This window comes from Buteo buteo, chromosome 21 (assembly GCF_964188355.1).
Source record: "Buteo buteo chromosome 21, bButBut1.hap1.1, whole genome shotgun sequence".
In the NCBI taxonomy this organism is placed as follows: domain Eukaryota; kingdom Metazoa; phylum Chordata; class Aves; order Accipitriformes; family Accipitridae; genus Buteo; species Buteo buteo.
This window is the reverse complement of record NC_134191.1, coordinates 1,537,478-1,562,007: the sequence shown is the minus strand read 5'-3', so window position 1 is coordinate 1,562,007 and position 24,530 is coordinate 1,537,478. Positions and strand designations below refer to the sequence as shown.

At 41.3% G+C, this 24,530-nt stretch overlaps 1 protein-coding gene across 2 annotated transcripts in view; it reads left to right on the top strand.

The window, feature by feature from the left end:
* GRM7 (glutamate metabotropic receptor 7) overlaps window positions 1-24,530 on the top strand; it is a 308,320-nt gene that overhangs the window by 203,069 nt on the left and 80,721 nt on the right. For both annotated transcript variants that reach the window (XM_075052544.1, XM_075052543.1), the window contains exons 6-7: window positions 4,394-4,594; window positions 10,773-10,912. In XM_075052544.1, the coding sequence (XP_074908645.1) occupies window positions 4,394-4,594; window positions 10,773-10,912 (341 nt within the window). The remainder of the gene's footprint in view (window positions 1-4,393; window positions 4,595-10,772; window positions 10,913-24,530) is intronic.

The window sequence follows — 24,530 nt, the reverse complement described above, 5'->3', positions numbered from 1 at the left end:
ACCAGTGTCTGAATTCTTCTAATGTAACCACCAATGAAGTGGGATTTTGATGTCTGTCTGTATGAATTATATGCCATAAAAATTGTCCTTGCAACACTATTTATACATCATAACATATCCCCTACATTATGTGATGATCAACGATAAGTCCAGAAAAATCAACTGAAGGAGACATGTTGAGAAAATGTAATGTGAAAAATGGTGTTGTCAGCTCCTTTTCCATACAAGGAGGTGTTAAGCATCGCCTTTATGGAGATGCAAAAAGTGTGACCAGGAGTTCTTAAACTTGCATTTCATTTCTGTCATCTGAAGGAGATTGTACAAGAGGACTTATTTCTCTCTGTATTCTCACTACTCTGGGTTTGGGGCTTTTTTTCCTCTCTTTGTTGCAGAATTTTTCTCTTGTGAGGATTTGCCTGCAGCAAGAGACCTAGCTGCTCAGTCTCTTAGGAATCACGATGATGAGCACTTGAGACTCTAGTAGGAAGTGAGGTTAAATTATTTGTCATCACCTTCAAATAGATCTTTTGGAAGCAAAAAAGCTCATGTCAATAAATTGCTTTTGTGTTTCATCCTTCTCGTGACATCCCAAGGTACTCCATTTCAAATCCATGGAACAAAAGTGCATTCTCTTGAAATCACTTTGTGTGCATGTGTCTCAGGTGTCAGCTACTTCATTGCTGAAGAAAATAATGTTGTTGCATGGCTTCTGAAGATCACCAAGGTGTAAAAATAAAAGAAAAAAAAGAAAAGGCAACCTTTAAAGAACAGGGACATGTAAGGAGAACAGAAGATTTGCACATCACAATGCAAATTTGGTTTATGTTTCCCTTCTGTGCTTGTGGTGTCTTCTGACAGCATGGAGGGTTGCCTGGTTTCTTGCTGCACGCAGCACCTGAGTTCGTATGTTGGTTCTCTCTCTTGCACTAAGCTTCGCTCCCCCGAGACCCCCCCGATGTCCTAACATGACTGGGCTGGGGGTTCAAGACTGCCCCTTTGTCAGGAGGCACACGCAGCACCGGTATTGCTGCTTTTGTCTGTAAGAAGTTAATGGCTTCTGTGGGTTTCCTTCTCTTTCAGGAATAACTAATGATTGAATTTCTATACACCCATATATACAGGAGCTATCGCTGAAGCATGTGGTAAAAGTTTCTGCTTGGCATCTTCAGCTAAACCTAAGAGGGGGAAATATTTGCCACACTAATGTTGAAGCTGGAATTAAAATTGTGCATCTTAGGTTTATCCCTGTCTGAAAATGGACTTTGGGCCTGATTTGCTGCTCACTGGATTACTACAGTGGTAGTTTGGTGTAAACTAGAGGGAACACTCTGTTCAGCCAGGTGCATTAATTTGGATATTTAATTTTATTTTTTTTTAGTGTTGAAGTCTGACGACTATTTGACATATGTAAAATATGACAATTGGTTTGCAGGTTCTTTGCTAGTTCAAATTTGGGCTAAACTTCTAATTGCAATAAAGTCTCTTTAAAAGGTAACTCGACCTATGTTTATATGAAGGATAGCACACTCTTGTTCTAATTGTATAAATTCTTGCATGTTTTCTGGGTGGGCAGTTACATTTGAATCCGTATCTGGATTTATTGTGCACCAATTCTTGATGTTTAATACTCAACTAACTGGCTGTTTTCAGTACAGGAAAGCATTCTTGTTACTGGAAATTCTGTAAAGTTTTTCAAATCTTTATTATTTTCATACTTGGACACTGTTAACGTTGCACTTGGTTTTTCTAAGTGAATTTTACTTGGGTTCCTTTCATGGGTATCTTCACTGCTAAAGGTTTTCTTTCTGCTGTGCATTTGGGCAGCCGTGCTTCTGGAACTTAATATGCCTAATCAGTATTGTTTGTGTGCAGCATTTCAATCCCGGATTCACTTCCCTTGGCATGCATTTCTGTTGCATTGCTAATTTGGTTATGTAGCTGAGCTGAAATCACTTAAAAGCATTTTCCTTGTCAGGGCCTGGAAATGTAATAAGTTCTGTAATCAATGAGAGGGGAGTGAAATAATGAAAAGGACAGTACGTGGATCTCACAGTCTGGAAGCTCTCTTACCCTGCTGAATTATTTGTAGGACTTCAGTGTTTGCAGTGTAGCTGAGATTTCAAATTGAGGGGCTTTGGTAGGGAGTCTCTCAAGCATAATATGTACGTTGAGTGGATCAGACGTAAATGGTGCAGTTTGGTAATAACAGAGGGAACCAAAGAAGGAGGAAAGTTGTAGATAAATAAAGATGTTCATATAGTGGGATTATATCTTTGCCTATTTTAAAGCAAATTGCTTCTGTGGACCTATTTAGACATTCTTTGTGCTTGTAGAATTTCTGCAAAAGGGTGGTCATCTCTCTGTGCTCATTCATAATTCTGGTCTACTGCCTCTCCACTCAAAGAAGAAAAAAAAAGGATTGCTTAGGACTCTGCCTTTTCTCATGAGCTGAAAAAAAAATTGAAAAACTTTGCTCATAGGCTGGCTACAAAATGATTCAGCCTGAGAGCTGAATCAAGAGAGTGCCCCAAGGGAAGGCATGTTGGAAAAGACCTGGCCTGCTCCCTGGTGATGGCTTTCTGAAAACCCAGCACTGCCGGGGAAGGAGGTGGCTCGGGCTGGCTCTGGACAACGGGGTCTGGTGCCGGTGAGGCTGCCGTTCATTAGCACAGGAGGGACAGATACGAACGTGTTAGTTGAGCAGCAACAAGAAAAGGGACTTCTTGCCTCTGTTAAAATCATTAGTTCTCACAGTCATTAACAACTTGATTTCCCTTCCTTATTGGTATCAATCAACTAATTTAAATTCACTCATCCCTATTTCTAATTAAGGGTGTTAACAAAGGAATTTTCCTCACTTGCATCCTTCAACTGAGCATTTACTTTGATTGAAAGTCTCTAACATATTTGTCAGAGGTGACTCCGAGGGTGGGTTTCTTGGACCTCCTGGCAGTACCCAGACCTGCAGGGACTGCAGGAAGGTGGTCAAGACCGATGAGAGGTTAGAAAGAAGTGTGATGCTGCAGGGGGAACAAATGGGATGTGGTGTTGCCACCCTTGGAAAATAATAGATTGCACTTCTGCTGCTTTCATCGATGCAGCTTGGAACACTTCACAAGCAGTAATTAAGTTTCATGAAACCCTGGTGAGATAGGTAAGTATAATCACACATTTTGCAGCTGGACAGATTGAATCATGCAGGTGTTACTTGGACAAGGTAAAACAAGAAGTTAGTGGGCAATTTGGGGGGGGGAGGGATCAAAGATTCCTGACTCTCAACCCATTGTGGCTTGCTTCAAGCTCTGAAAATACTGTTTGGTTTGCCGCTTAATTGCGGAGGCACCCAGTTATCTGTTCACACAACCATAAAAGCAAGGAGGCCACCTTATTGCCCAGTTTTACAGTCATGTTACCAGGTTACATATCTATCTAAAGTCTGAGAGGGAGAGAATGTTTAAGGCACAAGCCTACCACTCAAAATATTTAGATTCACCTTTTTTGTCACCTCTATTGAGTTCTTCTGGCTCTTTGTGGTTTAATTTCTGTGTTCTGATTTTCCATCTGCAAATTGTCTCCCTTCTCTCAGACTTTTTTTTGGTGCGTTGTCCTGTCGGATGAGAAGATCTCAGGCAGAGGGTTTGTAGTTTCTAACATGCTGGGTGCTGCAGCGATCAAGGAACGACTTTCAAAGCACTGCTTTCCCCCCCGTTGCAGTTGGGATGACATTAAGCATTTGGATTCCTTAAGTTCTCGCCTGCTAAAATATTTTAGAGGCAATCAGTGGATTCTGAAGGACATTTCAGTCTCTGCAGGTTGGGGAGAAGGGGAGTGCATAGTTAATGCAAACATACTGAGCTTCCTGAGGTGGCGTTAATAGCAGGCACGTTCGCTCAATTCTCTGGAGCACCCCTTCGGATGCATCTCTGAAGTGACTCTTTCTTCCCTCAATCTGGCTCTGTCTTTCAATTAGAGACTGGGATTTGCAGCAGAACAAAACATCAGACTTTAAAATACCAGCTGTGCTTTATTTTAAATGCTTTCTTCTTTCAAAGACATACTTGGGAGCATACGGAGTCTGGTGTTTTCTCTCTCTACAGTGGTCCCTGTAGGTTAGAGTTTCAAGTTTGTGATTATGGTAGGATTTGTTTTTCTGGATTATGGTAGAATAACTTGCAAGAAGAAGTCTTGATGATTCTACTATCAAGAAAGAAGGTTCGTTTTTGTTTTAATTAGTACAACCATAACTCAAAATGTTTTATTGTATTGACTAAAACATGCAGTTCTTTAAATGTGCTCCAAGAGGATTCATTTGTATTTGATACCAGGAAAATACTGTTCCTTACTGTCCTTCTGTGTGTCTGTATATGTGTGTGTGTTTGTTTTTAACGTGCAGGACAGGAGAGAATTGGCAAAGACTCCCACTATGAGCAGGAGGGGAAGGTCCAGTTTGTGATCGATGCTGTGTACGCTATGGCACACGCGCTCCACCACATGAACAAGGACCTCTGTGCCGACTACCCGGGGGTCTGCCCCGAGATGGAGCATGCAGGAGGCAAAAAGCTGCTCAAGTACATACGCAGCGTTAACTTCAACGGTGAGCTGAGACCGCTTCTTCAGTAGCATATTGACCCATGTGGCTTTTTTCCATTTAATTTCACTTTATATATTTTTTTTTTTCATTCAATGCAGATCAAGACTTTTTTTGTGGTTATGCTAGAGTTTGTGGCAGAAGACCATGTTTATTTAGTATCCATTTGAAAACATGTTGTAGCCAAGGCAAATAGGCAACAACTGCCCAAAGACAGAAATCTCTGCTGCTATTTTAGGATACCTTCCAGAAGGCTGATTTCCTATGGGAGAAATAACTGGGTAAAAGCCTAAGCTTGTCTCTGACTAAATATGCCTGTTGAAACCCTAGAAGTTTGTTAGCATCACACATCATTTTCTTCTTGTTATTTATATTGTTTCCTGTACTTGGAGAAAACTAACTGGATGAAATTCTGGTAGCCTGAACCCAGCTTAGCTGCATGCTCAAGAGAAGGGAGAGGATGGCTGAAAGGCCAGGACTACTTGCAGAGCTGGAACTATGTGATTTAGAGTAGTTACTCCAACCTTCGTTCCTCTAGTAAGACTTCGGAGGAGATGAAACATCCTTGGAATGAGGATGGGAGGACTTTATCTCTTTGTCTGCTTATCACTTATCCACCTGTGCTTCCCAAATGTGGCAGTGTTGGTTGCAATACCAGCCCTCTGTTTCAGACAGTACAATGGGTTTTCATGTATTTTTTCTCTGCATTGCACTATATAAATCAGGCCTAAATATTAGCAAAATTTCCTTGCCTCTATATGTTTCACTGTAATATTATTAGTTTCACTAACAAACATGCACTTGCAACCAGCCCGGAGGCACCAGAGCAAATCGCTTACAGCAGGTAACATTACAGCAACTTAATGTTATTTCTCCTTCATAAACCTTGCTAATGTACTTACCAGGAGGTCTTACTGCTCTTGCCCTAGCTCTGTATAAGATAGAGATCTGAGATTTAACCAGGAGCCAGAAGTTAGACCTCCAAATCCATATTTAGAACACATTTAGGAAAGTACTGAAAAATCTCCTTTCAAAATGTGCGAGGCAGCCAAGGCTGTCGCTGCCTGGGAAGAGGGTTTTGCATGAGTTTCATGTCCTCGTTGGGCAGCACAACGAGGTGTTCCCTGCTGTGATCCACTAATAAACATTTTTATTAATAAACTTAACAAAACCCACACATAGCCAATAGGACCTGAGAGATTTAAAGGTAGGAACACAGATGGTATTTCATGGTCAAGCTTGGTCATTTGTGCCAAGGATGTTTTTCCTTCCTGTATAAATCATCTTATAAACAGCAAGGTGAATATGAGGAGATTTTAATTTCTTTCCTTGAAGTAAGTGGTGTTAACTACAGCCAGAAGCAAATTCTGAGATGAATGATCTGAGGAGGTCTGGAGAGTTCTACTTTCCTCATTTTGGAAGGTTAATTATAAAGGACAAAGCTCCTGTAGAAGTACAGCATTCGTGTACAGTATTGCACTTGGGCCATTTTAGTACTGAAAAGCAGCTCATACATGGTCATCTCTAGACAGTTCTTGCATATAAAGATGCTGAACAGTCATCTAATCATTTTAATAGTGGTGGGAAATAATTTATGAGAAATTGGGTGTCACAGTAATGTTGCCTACCGTCCAGCTTCAAGAATTGGTTTGCACCAACTTTGGTTTCCTTATTGGTGTTTCCTTGGTCAGGCTTTTAAAAGATTACGTTTTTTTTCTCTATTTGTGGTTGATTTACATGGCCATATGGTGTTTTTCTTTGCTTGTATACATGTAACTCATGTCCAGCACAGTGACTGAAGTAGTGGTTTGCTTTTTAGCACAGGAAGGAGAATGGTAACAAAGCTGAGATAGCTTTAAACCTTTTTAATTTCTCTTGGCTATCTGGCTGTAGGCATTTTCCGTGGGAAAAGAACCAATTCCTTCTAAGGTTCATTATCCAGGGGCAGAGTTTAGCTTTTTCTTGTCATATTCATAGCGCATAACTGCACATGTGTTTGTACACCCAGGCTCCATGTTCAGCTACGACCCTCCTGGGGCTCATTCCCTGGGCTATGGAAAGATAGCCAGTTTCTTCTCGGTATTCTGTAAAAGTAAATTCCTGGAATTGTTGTGGATTGGTTCAGTCTTCCCAGTGGTGCAGGATAAACAACCATCATATAACTCACCAAACGGACAAGGCCGGTCTGAAAAATGCAGAGCGATGAGGGAATGGAAGAAGCAATGAGAGAGGCTTTGCCTGGTATGGGTGGTGTATTCCTGTTGATAAAGCTTGGGAGCTCCTGGGACACGGGTGCCGGTGCCTATGTGTTCCTTGGCCATCATGTTGTGGTTGGGAGGGCAGGGACAGAGGAGTGCGCTGCTGGGCTCGTATCGACTCTCTTGGTTTTAGCCTTCATCTTAACCTGCCCTTCCTTCAGTCACCGGTGCAGCCATGCAACTCCATCTCATGAAGGTTAGGACTTGAAAAACACTCTTTAGTCTATGCTTAAAATCCTGTTCTCCCAGTCTTCTACCTAAAATTGTAGTAAAACTGGAAAGTAGAGCAGTAGGAGTGCTTTGTCCAAACTGTGTGCCAGAGAGAAAAAGTGTAGCCCATTTTCAAGCATCCTGAGCCCGTGAGCTTGAGATCCTCTTTGCATGTAATAGATCTCCTTGTCACCGTGCAGTTGAAATCATCCTGTCTGTATCTGCTTTTGGAGTCTTTTCTTCCTTGCAAAGGTAATGACATTCATGCAGAAAGAGTTCAAGCAACGCTTTAATGAGGAGAGACTGGATTTGTACTAGGAGCTCAGTATGAATTTTGATATCATCACACTACCTTGAGAACAAAAAGGCCCCAAATATGGAAAACTTAAAAACCTCAAGTGCTCCTGCAGTGAGAATCTGGAAATCTCAAAGTGCAAAGTGCTTGTATTTTTGCTATTGAAAAAGCTAAAGATTCTGTTCATATGAGCCCTTCAGGTCCTCAAACTGCAGTAAACGTGAACTGAATAATAAAGAAACACCTTAGCTAGTTACACCTGTCTAGCACCCTGTCCTTCTCCTATTAATTCACTTCTTATCTTGTGGTGATGAAGATATCAAAATTCTACAAATTCAGTCAGATTGTGTGGTTTTTTGAATGCATCCTGCAGGTGAAAGGGTGTCATGTACTCTCTGTGTCTGTGTAGTGAGAAGGCAGCTTACTTGGTGGGGACTGAAGATGAATTAAATTGTCATAGCCTCTGAATGAGCAAGAAGCTGCAGTCTAGAGGCTAATACTCAGTTTCTGAAGTGCTTTCTGGGGCTGAGCAAAATTCTTGTAAAATTTAATAGAAGGAAAATAAATCTTAAATTATCAAAACACAACTAAACAACCATATGTTTTAATAATGAGAAGATCAAGAAGTCAAATAACAAATAGGATCATTTTGAAAATACTCTCTCTTCTCTGTAGGGAGGTTTTCATACATTACTTTTTATTATTTTCGTAAGTGCACAAAGGAACTTGAATTGCAAGTGGAGACTGAAATACTGTAGCAATTTAAAACAGGACTGATGGGTTCCTCCAGGCAGATGGTACAAAAAGAGCACCAAAGCATGCACCAGAGCCCACACAAAGGTTAAAGAAAGCTTGCACTTACTAAGTAGGTACTTTGCCAGGAGTCCAATTACTCCAACTTCAAAGTCAGGAAACGGGACACTTCTGCTTGACTTATGACCTGAGATTATCGGTTCTTTGCGTTTCTATACTTATTCGTCTTCCCTACAGATCCCAGACTTTTCACAGCTTTTTTCTCTAGAATTTTAACGCATAAATGTGTGTGTACCTGAAAATAGCAACAGGTGTTTACTGCTGACTATCAAGTATCCACATCCATGCATGAGGTCGATGTCCCAAGGGACTGTGCCTTTAGGGGCCTCTGGAGGTGACCCAGCAGACAATGCTGTATCATGCCGTGTTGCTGTGCAGTCTGCAGCCCTGTAGCATCCAAGCGCGTTCACCGATCATAAGGATTATTTTAAACATCAGTGTTTAAAAGCTGTCTGCATTCAGCTATGCAAAGCAACAATTAGCAGTAACCTACACAAAGTTTTCTTGCTCCTGCAAAACACAGAAGTGGCACATTTTGGAGTGACAGCTCCTGATACATTCTCACTTTAGGACCTCTTAGGTCCATAACAGCACCTATCCTTCACGTTGGCCTTCTGTTTATTGGCCCTGTTGTCCGCTGCCTGCCCCTTGAGCAGGGATCAGGGGTTCTGCCGGCACCGTCTGCAGGCAGGCAGGGAACCTGCTCTGGGTGCCCAGCCGGGGGATGGAGAGGTTGGCTCTACCCTGTGCACTGTGGTGGGGTGGCTGTGGCTTAGCCAGGAGGGTTCTGGGCGACATTCCTGATGGTCCACGAAGGTGACTGTAGACATGCTCTTGGCTGCTTCCCCTCAGCCTACAGAAGACTTTGAGGCAGCAGAGTTTGTCTTGGCACTGTTGACTTTGGCATGGCCACGATGATGGTGTCCGCTCTCGGTCTGCCTTCTGACGTGCAGACACAGACATGGACACTCTTCATGTCCATGCTGGGGTTTTGTCGGGATGCGGGGAAACCACAAATGTCTATATTGTATTTTGGGAGCCTCGCTTGAGCTCCTACCCTTTGAATTGTACTTTTTTTGTCGGCTCTGACAAAACCGAGCTTAACTAATAATATACAGCCTTTTAAGAGTTGTGATTAGCTAAATCCAATTTACCATTTGTGCTGACTTGCCGAAGGAGCCTAGGAATTACAGCCATTTTTTCTTATTCACTTTAAGTGTTTTCACTGTAAATGTATTCTGGCTACATTAATCTGTAATGACAATTAAATATCTACCCAGTGCTCATAAGGAACCAGTGAGGGCAGATTTCAGTGGAAGATTTTCTGAACCAGCCTTTGAACTGAATCTGTATCTGATCTCAGAGGATTGTAGGATAGACAGGAAACAATTACCAGAGCTAGAATGGAAACTATGCTAATTCATTCCTTCAAATCTTTTTTCACTCACTGGAATTCAATGAAGAATGGGAATCATGAAGAAAACCATAATCTTAAAGTTCAGTGCTACAACAGGAGAGATTTTTCATTGCTTTAGGGAAAAAAAGTTACGCAGGAGGAGGAAGCTTTGAATATAGATATGCTGGAGTATTGTCATAATCTTCAATCTTGACACAATATTACTCTACCCTACTGAAACCTATTTTAATATGTCATGAAATAAATGTCACCCTTGAAGTTTTCACCTAGAGATCTGAGGAAATTCAGTGCTGCTTTGAATTCTTATCTAAGAAAGGGTTCACATCTAATGCCATGGTAATTAAAATGCAGATGTTCAGGTCATCAGAGGATCAGGAATCGTCTGTCCCATTGCTCACCTATCGGTGCACCTCCAGGCTGCCGGCTGGCTTTGCTCAGCACCAGGCACAAAGGAAGGGTTGTGGGGCTATCCTTGCCTTGTTGCTTGCCCTGCACTTCCTTACCCGTGCTAGTCACCTTAGTATATGTCAAATAAAGTTAATTCAGGATCCTGATCCTGAACTGTTCCTGACTGAGACACTTTTCAGCTTATGTCAGTGTCATAGAGCTTAAATAAAGGAGTACACAAGGAACAGTTTTCCTGTAGCTTAGTCTGTTCTTTTCCATCCCAACTGCATGCTGATTATGGGAATAAGAACATATTGTGGAGGAGGAAGCTATTTCTGGATGCTAGTCAAGATTCACTAGACCTGGGCTGACTTCTGACAGCAGTATCTCTCAGAAGCAGATGGAACATTTTCTGGGGGAAAAAAATCATTTAGAGGCTCCATTCACAGGAGTGATTTTCACTAAAGAACTCCCCAAGGAAAGAGAGATGGGAGGGAGGCTGGAGGGCAGGAAGAAAAGCCTTCTGATATTTCTTGCTTTGTGCAAAGCTAGAGTGAAGTCAGGCTGATCTAGTTCTGTTTGTTTTATTTTTAGTCATTAGGTTTGGGCAGTGATAATTAATCTCTGGAAGAGGGCTAGGATGATCCCACTGTGTCCTGAAGTATCCAGTTTAGATTGGGTGATAGATGACCTTTGCCTGAAACACATTGCCAGTCTGAAAGCTCTCAACCATGACTAAATAAAAAAAGTATTGTAAAGATTTGGCATTGGTTGGTTGGATTTTGTCTTGTTTCCTTCCCCCAGGCAGTGCTGGCACTCCAGTGATGTTCAACAAAAACGGTGATGCCCCAGGGCGCTACGACATCTTCCAGTACCACACCACTAACACCAGCACCCCCGGCTACCGACTCGTTGGCCAGTGGACAGATGACCTCCAGCTCAATGTGAGTCTATTTTATTCTTTGTTTGCTCTTTTTTGTCAGGTATAGTCAATAAATGCTTTTTTGCATCCTACAAAGATTAGTAGGGATCTTTACTATTTCTTCACAGATGCATAATGTGGTGGGTTGTTTTTTTTTTTGCATATTATCTTCTTTTACTCCATCCTGCAACCTCTTCTCCATACCCTGGGTACCAAAGCTCCTCAGACTAATAGAGACATTAGGTGATCATGCAAATTTTATTACTTTTGTGTGTCTGAAGTCCCTAGTTGCCAACTTGGAAAATGAAGCAGTAATGCGTTGTAGTTTGAGACCAGTGGGCTTTCATTTGCAGATGCTTTTCAGTTTTTCTGGTTGTAGGGAAGCTGAAACTAAATATTTTTGAGTGACTCACTTTTCCGGTGTTACTTTTAAGCACGTAGCAAAGATATCCATATGAATGAGATGGCCGTTTTGTAATGACGCCTAAAGAAAAACAAGCACGTAACAGCAGGCGATCAAAGACCCTGAAGATACTTTGATGTTTCCCAGATGAAAAAAACACGACTGGTGGCTGAGAAAGCTGGAGACTTGTGTCAGCTTTGTCCATACAAGGATGGTCTGTGACAGGTCTCTGGAGATCTGGGTTCAGGCTTCCTGCGTGACTTTGTGCAAGTTGCTTGAGCCTCAAATTCATGGAGAAGTGGTGCCAGTTTAACCTTATAGTTATTTGACTCCTTGTAGGTTGTTATTAAAGCACAAAGATGTTTTTTTCAGTTCGGTCTGACTGCTTTTCAGCAGCAGAGCCTGAATAAAATCAAGGTATTCCTGAAGTGAAATGCCAGTTGCTGCAGAAGGGTTTTCCTCTCTCAGTCCAAGTTCCCACCCGAGATGATGCCAGCTCCCTCTCCTGACATTGTCCATCCTTGGTGCGTTACGGCTTCCTCTCTGTCTCTGCTGCCAGATTCCCTTGGAAAATAGGGCACGGGGTGAAAGGGAAGGCTGCGTGAGCGTGGTCCCCTCCTGACACGCACTCGAGAGGTGGCCAGGACGTACCTGGCACGCAGCGTGTGATCCCAGCAACTGCGGCTTGTGCCTCGGCTCTCTGTGCGCGGAGCCGGCGTAATGCTTGCTGCACCCAGGGGATGAGACCCGTTAATTGTGGGGAGCCTGAGCTAGCGCTCCAGCTATGCAGCTTCAGCTGGGATGCAAGCCATGGGCTGCCTAGGTAAATCAAACCACCATCGTCTGGAGTGTAACAGAATGCAGTGCACTTTCTATTTTTAAAGTTTTCGTGTCTTGTGTTAAATGAAGTAACTACTGTGGACTACCAACGGTCCAGTCCTTGAGACTGACCATGATATTTTGCTCTTCCTGAATTTTGGCTCATTTTGATTTGCTACGTGCTCTTTCAGTGATTTCGAGCTTTTGATGTTCTATTTAAGGAAAACTATATTAACTTGCAATTTACAGTTCTTTTAGCAAAAAATATTAATATTTTATCAAGTAAATCCTTCTTTATGTAAACTACACATCCTGATTCATTAAAATTTAAAGCTAAATTAATGGAGCTTGATTTGTATTCCTGTTGGTGTGTTAAATGTTTCCATAAAAAGCACACTTTCCTAACCCTCCTATCCTCACGGCTACAGGGTTATGTCAGTAGTTGAGATTCTCTCACTAACTTCCCTTCTACTCACTTACGGGTCCTAGTTTCTCACACAGGATTAGCATTGCTGTGGTAGTCCCTGTTTGTGTTTTCTTACAATAATAAAGAAAATTGTGGAGTTTAGAGCAGTCAAGGATTCCCTAAAATAACCAACCAAAATAATAGCTACTATTAAATACATTCCAGGAGAAACTACCAAAGGCTACAATCTGTCTTCAGTAATTATTGTGGAGATAACACTTCAGGATATATTTCCCCAATTCTTATTTCTTTAATAGTAATACAAGAAGAGAAACAAAAGGATGTTTGGTGAGAGTGCTACTACTAATTTAGAAAATGCTGAAGTGATGCTCTGTTTTCCAAGAGACTTGTCATCTTGGGCAGTCTCATTTAGTTCTGTGTGTCTGAATTTCCTCAGTTACAAAATAGAAAAGTTATTCTGCCCTATTATGCAGGCCTTAATGGTAAGGACACTCCAGATCTCAAAGGCGGTAGGTAAATAAGTGCCGAAGACCATCATAGGTGAGTAAATATTTTCTTCTTTATCATTGTCTTCATTCAAAGAAAGACCAAGAATATTTTGCATTTTATTTCCCTGGAATTAGTGCTACTGTTCAGTCTATTGTCTGTCTAATCTACAATGGTCTATGTCACCTTCCCATTCACAGTATTTTGGAGCAAGGGCAGAAGTACGAGGGGCACAGGGCTGATTAATCTTGATAGCTGTACCAGATTTTTTTCATGTAAAATTACAGAATAACTTCTTACATTTCTCTCTCTATTGCATGACAGTAGATAGACTGAAGAGATCTTTAACAATGTATTTGCAAGTCTCAAAATATGCTGTTTCAGTTTGTTTTCTTTTTGTTGTCATGAGTTTATAAACCTGGTTTTACAAAATTTCTGAGGCATTCATATTTCTCTATCCTGATTGCTTCTCCACATCTTTGTATCACCTTTACTGAACATTTTTGTGAGACATAAAAAAAAAAAAGGCAGATGTCTGCTCCCTACGCACACAGGAGCCAGGCTCTGCTCTCCCTTTAGCAAGTTTGTATGTGAAGTGTCTCCTCTGAGTGCCGTTGACTCACCCTGGATTTACGTTTCTGTATCTGAGGTCAGAATTTGGAAGAAAATATTTTATGACTTTTTGCTGCAGCAAACTTGGGACGTAATGTAGTTTTTACGTAAGGACAATATAATCACCAAGTTTTCTTTTGCTTGCTTGTTGTCAAGCAACCTAGCACAGCTTTGCCTAGTGCCCAATGCATGATTTAGTAATGATTTTGGCTGTATTTCACAGATATCTACACAAGGATAAATTGAGCAGATGTCTAATTTTAAATGGCTTGGCCAGTATTCCATGAAAAACTGTTGCAGTGCTTTGTTCTCCCTGCAGTGAAGTTTGATCACAAGATGCCCACCCACCTCCCATAAGAGGTCATGGAAGAGCACCTCCTGCCTCTCTCTCTTTTATGAAGATTATGTGATGTTCTGTCAGACCCTTTTTGGCCCCCTGCATGCAGATTTAGTATGCAATATTTATAGTATGCGTCCTCCTGCAATTTGAAATGCTTTGCCCTGAATTTTAGGATCAGAAATTTGGCCAGCTGCATCCCTATTGAAATCCTGTATCATGACCCCCAGAGCCTGTTGAATAGCAAAGATACAGCTAATGCAACTAGGCAATAAAACTGTTGACCACAGTAATATTAGCATCTGAAACCAGGATTGCATTTTACTATGCTAGTTTTGAGAGTATGCTCATGTATTACAAGGCAGTTGCATCATTATGAGAACTATTTTGACTGTATTTAGTTTTAATATATTTCAAAAGCCAAAAGCACTAGTGGTGAAAAGGAGGAATTCTAGCATGGGGAGAAGAAGGTGTGTCATGTACCAGCTGGTTTTTGGTTGTTTTGCTTTTCAAATGGGTAACTTTCTTTTTTTACTTTAGCAGTAGCTAGATCTCTAATGCTTGTGTTGTTCAAGCAATGGGAAATAGTGAGGATGACTCTGTGGGTTAAGCATGAAGGCAGAGTGGCCAGGAGATACAGGGTCTGCTTTCATGCCTTATGTTTCACCTGGAATTTTAGAAAGGTAGTTCATGTTCCATGCTCTGTTTTACCCCATGTATGCCATAGATCCAATACCAATAGATGTCATCTTGCCACGCGTGCCTGCCTTTGTTAGACTCTGTAAAGCACTTTGAGGTTGCTCAATAGGAGGCACTGTAGGAATGCAGGGAACTGGCTGACCAGCTCCCATACCTGGCTGGCTTCTATGAATGCAACTTCTAATGCTTTGAACAGAAATGCATCTCTCCTGGAGGAGCTGATATGCCTGAAGGAGAGAAAAATGGATCACTCCTAGAGGAACTGCAGGTTCTCGTGGGAAATTTGGTGATATTGCTTCTCTTTCTCTATACAGAGTTAACTCAGCAGGTCCCAGGTTTATTATGTTTTCACATCCAAACCTCTGCAAGTATCCCTGAACTGTCAAAATCAAAAAGTAAAGAAAATCCCTGTGAAATTGTTGAATCTTATTTTTCCAAGGATTTGTCTTCTGCATACCCTATCACAGCAGCACTCTTCATCACATTCCCTGTGACTCCTTCCCATAGTTGTCTCCACAGTATCCTTGCAGTGCCTGAACTCCCTCCCGCACCCCTGTATCATTTGCTGTGCAAGCAGCAGCCTGTATCGTGGCTGTTTGAATCACACGTATGCCGACTGGTTGGCTGGCTGGCCAAACCAAAAGGGGGGAGAGAGATGCTCAGAGTTGGGTGCATCTCTCTTCTAACTATCCACTGAGTTTTACTAATCCTGCAGACACATCCTTCAGAAATCTCTCCTTGTAGCAAATGTGCTTCAAATTGGCCAGGAAGTTCAAAAGTTATTAGGAAGGAAGTTGGTGCAGACAGATGGAGGGGCAGACAGAGCGTGCATATGTTCCACTTCCTTCAAATTTTTCCTCTAATATGATAGCAAAATTTAGAAATTCCCAACAGTTATGCAGAACGAAAAGTAAAGTAAAGCTAGTCTTGCTGTTAACGTTTTTTGTTAAAAATGTGATTTACGCAAAAGTGTTGCCAAGTAGACTGCTATTGGATTTGGACAAGTAGGCATATGGGTTCAATCTCTTGTATTGCTGAAGTGAGCAGCAGACTTGCATTTGACCGAAAAGCCAGAGTTTTGGCCTCTTCTTCCATCCCCACCCTGTTTTCCTATTTCATACTGACAAGCTGTCGGGGGTCATTAAAAGGCTGAGCTCATTTAAAGTTTTCAGTTTGCGTGGCTTAGGCCTGGTTTGGATGTGTTGGTGCCACTGAGGCTGAGCCTTGCGCAGGCTGGGGAGACCTGTCCGTGCGCCCGCGTACGGACACTAGCTGCTTTCCGTCATCTAGTAACAAATGAGTTGTTGGGGTGTTGAGGTCCTGCGTGACGAACCAGAGGTCTCGACTGAACAGCAAGAAGGAAGCTCTCCCTGGGGGAAGGGCTCTCGCCTCCCCCGCGCAGTGGAGCACCCACCTGAGACGTGGTGGTCGTCTCGTACCGTCCCCCCACAACTTGCAGCACGGTGGCGGACGTGATGCCCTGTTTCGCCTTCACCCTCGTCTTGGTGAGTAGTGAAATGGTTACAGGAGACCTATTTATTTGCCATTAGGGAGGGATATCTTCCTAGAGCAAGCTAATGCAGGTTGTTTTCAGTTTGATTGTCTAATTAATGCTGTACTTCTAGCCTATTAGTGTCCGCGTAGGGTGCATCATGTTGTTTTAATTGCATCAGCATCTCCAACTTGTCAAATGCGCTCTTCCAGCTCGGTGTTATGGCTTATAAAGGTGCCACTGGGCACTGGGGTTCTGATCAGATGCTGCAGCACTTTTTCAGGATGGCTGAAGAAAGTGTATCCTCGATTGTGGACAGAAAACAGGATGTCCTGTCCATTATTACACTGTAGAGATTTCAAGTAGCTCTTACTTGAAACATATTTTACTTCCAAAGCATCGGACGGGGTTAACTATAAGCTCCAGATAAAATTAAAACATTCTTCTAATTAATTTGTTTGCAAACAGAAATAAATACATATTAAAGATGCCTAAACATACTGTGTGCAGAGATAAACAAAAAAATCAGTATTGTTTTATAGATGTGCCCTTGAATTGTAGATTGTTTAGTCACATGAAGCAGTGTACAGCTTGAAACATGACTGCCGGTTAAATGGAGCCTTTTGCATGCAGCGTCAGGAAGGCTGGCTGCTTAGCAATTCCTTATGCTTTTATTAATTTCCTCCAGCAATAAGTGATATATTGCTGCAATCTTTCTAAACAAGTACTTAGAAGATTAATAGTATTGATAATTATCAATATGCTTCCATAAACACGTACATTACATAGATCTAACTCCCCTTATAAATCCTGGGTCATGTTATATGGTGCAAAGGAAATTGCTGTGGACTTATTAATAACTCCCTCCTCCTTGGGGAAATAGCTGTATTATGTTGTTTTCTTCACTGTAGGTATGGGCCAGTATTTTAGAGGAGCATGAAAAATGGAGAAAAAGAAACCTTGCTTTAAAGAAAGTAACATTCCAGTACCTCAGGGTCTCTGGTCTTGGAGCAAACAGGGAGTGCGTAGGGCTTGAGGTCAGCTTTCACCCTCCAGAGGATGGGGAGCCACCGCTGCCCCTGACAGCAGGCAGGGACCCTTTCGAAGCAAGTCATTGACAAAGAGAATGATGCAACGTCTATGCTGCAATTCTGTTTTTTCCCCCACAAATAGAAATACATTAAGTTATTTTGTAATGATCTATGCAATTTATGCAGATCCTGCACACATCAATACCTACTGAATCTTTTTGGGCTCAGACTAATCTATTTACATGCCATAAACATCTCTGTTATAGAATTTGGAAATAAATGTTACGAATAGCAAGCTAATGAAAAGTGTAATCAAATGTCTAACCTTCTGGCAAGAGACCTATATGTACCTGCCTTGTTTTTTTGGTAAGACATTCAGAATGGCAATTAGATCCAAGCAACTATTCAGTGAAGTTTGAGGCTCAGGAATATTCTGCCAACAGATGGTATTTTTCTCAAATAATGTGTTCAAATTTATTTCTGTTCAATGTTTTTTGGTTTTGTTGTTGGGTTTTGATTTGGAGGTTTTTTTCACCGGAGTAGAGCATGTTCAGAGCAGATGGATATTTTTTTTCAGAATATTTTGCAGCAAAAGGTAAATCTTTTGGAGCATATGCAGATTTCAGTTTATGGAAAGCTTGGGATTTCCCCAGTTTCTGGTGGAAGGAGAGCAAAAGGGCACTTACCTGGCCAGTTAGAAGTTTTTGCTTCAAATAGCAAGGGATGAGAGAATTTCACCACAATGACCACAGGGTTGTTTTGGGGATTTTTAGATGCTTTTAAAAGAATGTATTTCGAAGTATTTATCTGAGATTTAAAAATAGAAATTTGGCATCTCCCAACCTAGAAAATTTTAGCTTAAACAATTTCACCTTAGTGAAGCTGTGTGTAACTGAAAGCACAATTATTGATAGCATTATTGGTTCTAGCTCCTATATGCATGTAAAGTATGATCACAAAGCCCCTATTTGCAAATATATATTAAAAAATGTGTGTGTTTACATGCCTTTATATGTGTGTATATGGATGGATGGATGTATATACATGCACAGACCTTTGCAATGTATAATCCTTAAGATTTCTGTTGGTTTGCAACATCTGAGTAAGCTCAAAATCACGGTTCAAAGATTACATCAAGATAGATAAAAATTGGTATCAATTTCCTTTCTCATTTCAGTTATTGTCACATAAATTGCCCTTGTACTGTCATTTCCTATTCCTGTTACAGACTGTAATGAGTAGCTGGTACAAAGATAATACATCTCTATTACAACTTGGAGCCTGAGATCTTGTGAGCTGATGGGTTGACAGGAGGTATGCATTATTCAGGTGTTAGACAGTCTCATTAAACAATTTCAGCAAATGAGGTCAGGGTGTTATTTAAAATTAAGATTTTAAGTATTAAGCATGATTAGTATGTTTTGTTTTCATATGTCAGTGCAGAACCTTGAGCTTTCAGCGGATGCAGCCACTTGTTGAAAATTACCACCGTTTACATTTCTAATGAAATCGGCTAAACCCTTAGATTTAATTAGCTGTACGTTACAGCATATTGGCATACATGGAGATGTAGTTGCATCCAGAAGTAACTGGATTCCTGATAGCTGAAAAATATGAATTATTTTAGCCACTATTGCCTCTGACATTTTTGGAAAGTAACTTAATCGGAGCTGTTCTTTCTGATGGAAATACTGCTCAGCCTGTGCTGCTCCTGCTGAACTGCAACTGCTGCTGACCCTGATCCTCAGCTGGGGCTACATCCAAGTGCAGCGGCATTCCTCTTCTTCTCAAGGCGCTCTTTGGAAATGTTATTCTGCTCCAAAATAACTAGTTTCATGGTGCATAAAAAAAGTTCTGGGCTGCTTCTTCAGGCATTTACACCCCACTAAGATGAATTAAACCTACCTGAAGCCCCTCTCCCCTATGGCACTGTTACTGACACTCTGCATCTTCTGCTCCCCGACCCTGGTCCTGTCCTTCCACCCGCTTCTCAGTGTCACATCAAACAGTCACGGGCTGACACACGGCCACAATCGTGCTCGTGAGGCTGCAGGTGCCTGGCTTTATGGGAATTAGTTCACAGCATAAATGCTGCTAAATGCAAAGTCCTTCCAGAAAGGTCTACAGCCTGTTTGCAAAGCTCTTTGCCATAGCTGGGCATTTCTGAGCTCAGTCTCCATTACACCGTCAGCCAAACTGTATGCAGTCCAGTTAGAGGTTTAAAGGTGAATAATTACATCAGTGTGTTACTAAAATACATCCCAATTACATGTTTTGGCTAGCGAGTTACTATGCCCAACATGTCAATAGCTATAATGTATACTATAATAATAGATGTTGTTTATTTTGTTCTGTCATTAGATTCTGTAATCTTTCATTGCTCATGTCAACCATGACTGGCATGAACACCTTTAATTATCTTAACTTGCAGAATTAACTTTCAGCCAACTGGAAGGGAATTTTTCAAACCACTGGCCCGCTGAATGACCATATGCTAATTCCTTAGTCCTCCATCGGGTCTCCAAAATGTGTGCTAACAGGCAGCAGGACTGAAATCACGTAGGTCCTGCTCACAAGCTGTGATTGCAGCCTGACTTGGTAAGCACTCTTGGAATAAAACCGTTGTGGTCTGTAGTACTGCAGATGGTTTTGATGCATTAGGTTTAGAAACGGCTGTTGTAAATAATTTTTATTCAGATAAGGGCACAACCTCGAAGTACGTGATAGTAACCATGTGAATCAAGGAACACTTCTTCTGTACCACAGAAAAGAGCTAAACAACTCATTGCAAATCATGATAAATGCAGATAATCCTGTTTGTACTTGTGCTTTCTTTGAAAAAAGTCTTAGCTAGTGCATGTTGTAACCCAGAGAATCTGAGTGTGTCTCCAAGTGTCCTTCGATACACTCGTGCCAAACATTTAGCATGTAATGCCAAATTAAACCAGAAAATCTTGGGAGCAGCACAGTATTGACTGCATTAGCATCTGCATATATGCAATAGAAAGCTGAGGGGTATGTAACATTGGCAAATAGTTGGAACGTGTGCTGCAACAGCTGGTACCCAGGTGGGAGTCCTGCACAATCATTCTGCAGCAAGGCCTTGTATGAAGTGAATCAGAAATCCTTCCAGGGTGGCATTTTTTGGTATGGGGAAAGTGATTTGGAGAATTCAAGTGTTAGGAAGCTTTGATAAAGTGGAATGTGAATAGCGTAACAGAACATCCAGGAGAACAAGTACCCGCAGCCCTCAGTCACCACCGGCTGCAGAATTAGAAAATAATCCACAAAGAGAAGAGCAAGACCAGTGTGGATCTCTTTCCTGTCTCTTATTTGCCACACTCAAAAATGATGAAAACTGTGGGGTTTGTAAAAAAGAAAGGTTTTTCAGTGAGTTAAACTTTATACATAGATTTTTGCTATATAAAAATAGGAAGGCAATAGTTAAATCTTACACCTCACTCTGAAAACTAGCTCAGACTTGGAATTAAAGACGTGAAATGTCATTTCCTCTTTGTTATTGACCCATTTTGCCTAGGCGGTAATGTATACCATGTGAGCTGTACTACCTTAGGCAAAGCAAAGTGAATTAAGCTATATCAGCTTTTGGCAACTCTGAGCATCGGTATAATTTTCCTCCAGGTCTGAGAATGTCACAAGGTAAAATGTTTGTAGGGATATAAATGCTAAGAGAAACTAGGCTGAGAGAATATCTAAGATGTATTACATATCTCTTCAAAGATAGGAAAAAAACAGAAACGTAAGGAGCTCATAAAAGCTATAATGGAAAAAAAATTAGGTAGCGGAAGACTTGGTGACTTCAGAATTTGCTTCCTCTTGTGTAGTTCTCTTAAATGTCCATGAGCCTGTAGGCAGGCAGGCTTATGCTCTGAGAATGAGTAACATAAGAAATAGAAGGTCAAAAAATAAATCACTATGTTTTTAAAATAGGTGATATTTTTGCTCCTACGCATCACTTCTTAAATCCTTTTTTGCAAGGCTAATGTATTTTTGTCAGCAAATATATTCAAGAGCAAATACTTTGCTGGGATATGTTATGGGTAATTAACAGGTTTGGTTGCTTTTGGCAGGAGTAATAATGTCAGTTTGTGTGTTATTGAGGGCGTAATATTCTTTTTTTAATACCTGAAAACGGAAAGATGCTTTTCAATGACAGATGTGCTTTGTTGTGTTTGGAGAAGTTCACCCAGCTATGTGGAGAAAAACACCAAATATGTGCAACAAAGCTGTTCTGCTCACCAAGCAGCTACTCTTCCACCACTCGGAGAGCAGAAAGCAGAATAGAACAGCTTGTCCAACAGCACGTGAACGCTTGGCATTTTGCAAATACCTGTCAGGGAATCCAGTAGAAAACTCAGGTTTCTAGTTAGGTCCACTGTGGTCCTTAGCTGTGGTTTTGCCAGAGTTTTCCATCCTTCTCGCCCCTTGTTTCAGTCCAGCAGGACCCCCCGTAACTCCTGCTGTAAACCTGCAGCATCCCTTGGCTCTGATCGTGCCTCGCAGCTCCCATCGCCCTCAGAGTCACGGGTGAAGGAGGGCTGCTCTCTGGTGGGGGTGATCTCCGGTGGCATAGAGGTGCTGTGCTAGTTTTTATGTTTGCACCTCATCCTTGCCCTGGCAAAGGAATTTTGACAGAAAATAGTACCCTGCCAGCCAGGTGTGGGCTGGCATCCTCCAGTCATGCCAGTAGTCCTGTGACTATTAACAGCAGTCAAAGGCTTGCTTATTTGTCTCCATTTTTATTTATTGAATTTGCATGTAAAATTTTCTAATGTATTGTATTAACAGGTATAGGAACTATGGGCTTAAAGCTATTTTTGTAGGTCCAAAGCATAATCCACCTGGGCTTTGCAAAATGAAATTTTGCTACCATGCAGATGCAAGTGCCAAGGATAGTAAAGTAGAAATTATGTTGACCACATATTATTGCGCCTGTTTTCTTTAGAGGGGAGAAAGAAATCCCACAAAGGCTATTTAAAAAGCTCTGCACACATCAGGACCATGTGAACAGTCCTTAGAGTTTCCAACATTTAAGCAAAGCATAAAGGTTCCTGACAGAGAATGTGTATTGAGTGGGTCAAAAATAATCACTTTTTAAATGTCCCTGAATACTGATTTCTGTAGAAAATTGATGTGGTTTGCAGCAAGACTCTAATATCGGATATATAGTGTGCATTTTAATATGTCTCAAGCTAATCGTTCACATGATAGGCAATAATGGCCCCAAATAAACAGCTGCAAAGGGTCTTTAGCCTGCTCTTAAAACTTGAGGGGAAGCCTTTATTTGCTTTGTTTTCGTTTTTTATTTGTTTCTTCTTCCACTAATCTGCAAATGTACATTTTATATGAAAATGCTGTGTTAAATGATTCCCGTGAAACAACCTTGTTTACTTGTTAATTGCACCTTTTAATGGTGTGGAGGATATGTATTTGACCATTAAAAGTAGCATCTGAGCATCTGGCTCCCAATGGTAACTATAATTAGATATTTTATTCCATTCCTGCAATGCCTGTCCATTAGACTGGCTGGTGAAGGGTAGTACAGACTTAAACGTCCCTTTGCAAAAGCTGATGGTGGGTCCCTTTTCTTCTCAAAAATACAACTGGAAAAGGTGGTACAGGCTTTTCTCCTTGATAACTGTTACATGAGGTTCGAGTTCATTCAGGATGTGGGAGCTTTATATGTGGTCCCCCTCACCTGGGGGGGAATCCCACCTCCCTGCTGCCGGCTGCTCCCTGCGAAAGGGGAGCGCACCAGGATGCTCTCCGTGATGTTACTGAATGCATCACCCTGTTAGTGGGAAGGAAAATTCACTGCACCAGAAGGAAGGTGCACAACTGAGAGTACGTCTTACAGTTAAATAGTTAGGTCATTCACCTGGAGGGAATAAGGTACCAGTTCTGATCGTACTTTTACTTTTCAAAGAGATGGAAGGGAGAGGCAGGAGGAAGGCAAAGTGTTGTGTTACTATTGCTTTAGTATGCAAAACTGTGATGAGGCACACAATTCCTTAGATTTGCAAGGTTAATTAAAAAAAAAAGCTCTGAATTTTTTTGCAGAACTTTAGCGGAATTTCAACTAGACCAATACTGTTATAATTTTAGGCAGGGTGTGACTGGAGGGCCAACATTAATTTAGATATTAAATCCATGGAACGATCTTCAATTTCAGTCTATGCTGCTGGGTTTTCCCATTTTGTCCATCTACCTGCTGCGACATGCCAGTTCTATGCAGACCAAACCAGTGTCCTGCGCAGCTTTTGGAGCAGAAGCAGTTGCCAGCATCAGCCCTTGGCCACCTTCCCCTGCAGAACCACCCATCACAACCCCATCACTTTCCTCTTTCTCTCCCCGCTCAGTTTCAGCAAGATGTGACTGCGGCATTGATGGAAGACTGGCCTCAAGTGCAGTATAATTAAAGTCCCATCAGCCAACCCTAATTTTCTGTGTACCATCTACAGTTCTTTTAGGGACCAATTGACTGAGTGTAACCTGAGCAAGATAATTTAATAGTATTAATAACACTGCAGCAATCCAATTAAGGCCTAAATGCGTTAGGTACCGAGTTTCACTGAGCATTTTGCATTTCTTTCATCTTGCTTCCCTGGCCTGCGTGTCATTATGCCATGCACGCGAGACACGATGAGAAAATTACTGTACCATTGATGTGGATTCTTTAGAAAGGGAAAACTGGGACCAAATAATTTGACTAGCAAATACTGGTCTTTGAATCAGCTTGGGAATTAGTAGGATAAATAAACTAAAGCATTTTGAGCTGGCAGGCACTTCAAGATAAATGCTATCCAAATTAAACACATGCCATTTGTTACATCTCTAGTTATTACCCTTTCCGTTTTGAAAGTAGTATATCAGATTTGGCAGATGTATTCCTTTTTCACAATTGTAAATAAAAGAAAAAAAGAAGTTATTTGCTCATAAGCAGAGATAAACAAACAGAAGGGGCTAATCCTTTTCTTAAAACTTGGGTAAGGTCAACTTGTGGCTCGGAAAAGGAGTTTTCAGGAGAATAATCAGAATTCCTGGATTTGCTTCTAGATGTGCCATGGTCATCCAGGCTTAGTTATTTAGGACTTATACTTGCCAATCATTGAGCATCATGAACGTGTTAGAAAAAAAGCATTTGAACATTAGATTTCGACTGTTTAAATGGTAAGCAATTGCTTTGCCCTAATGTTGAGCTATATTTACGTGCTTTGGTACTTTGACCTGCAGGTTTCTTGTCATCCTGCAGAATGAAACCCTTCAGTCTCGATGCTGTAGGACGGGCACTGAGCAAGAACAGAACTGCAGAT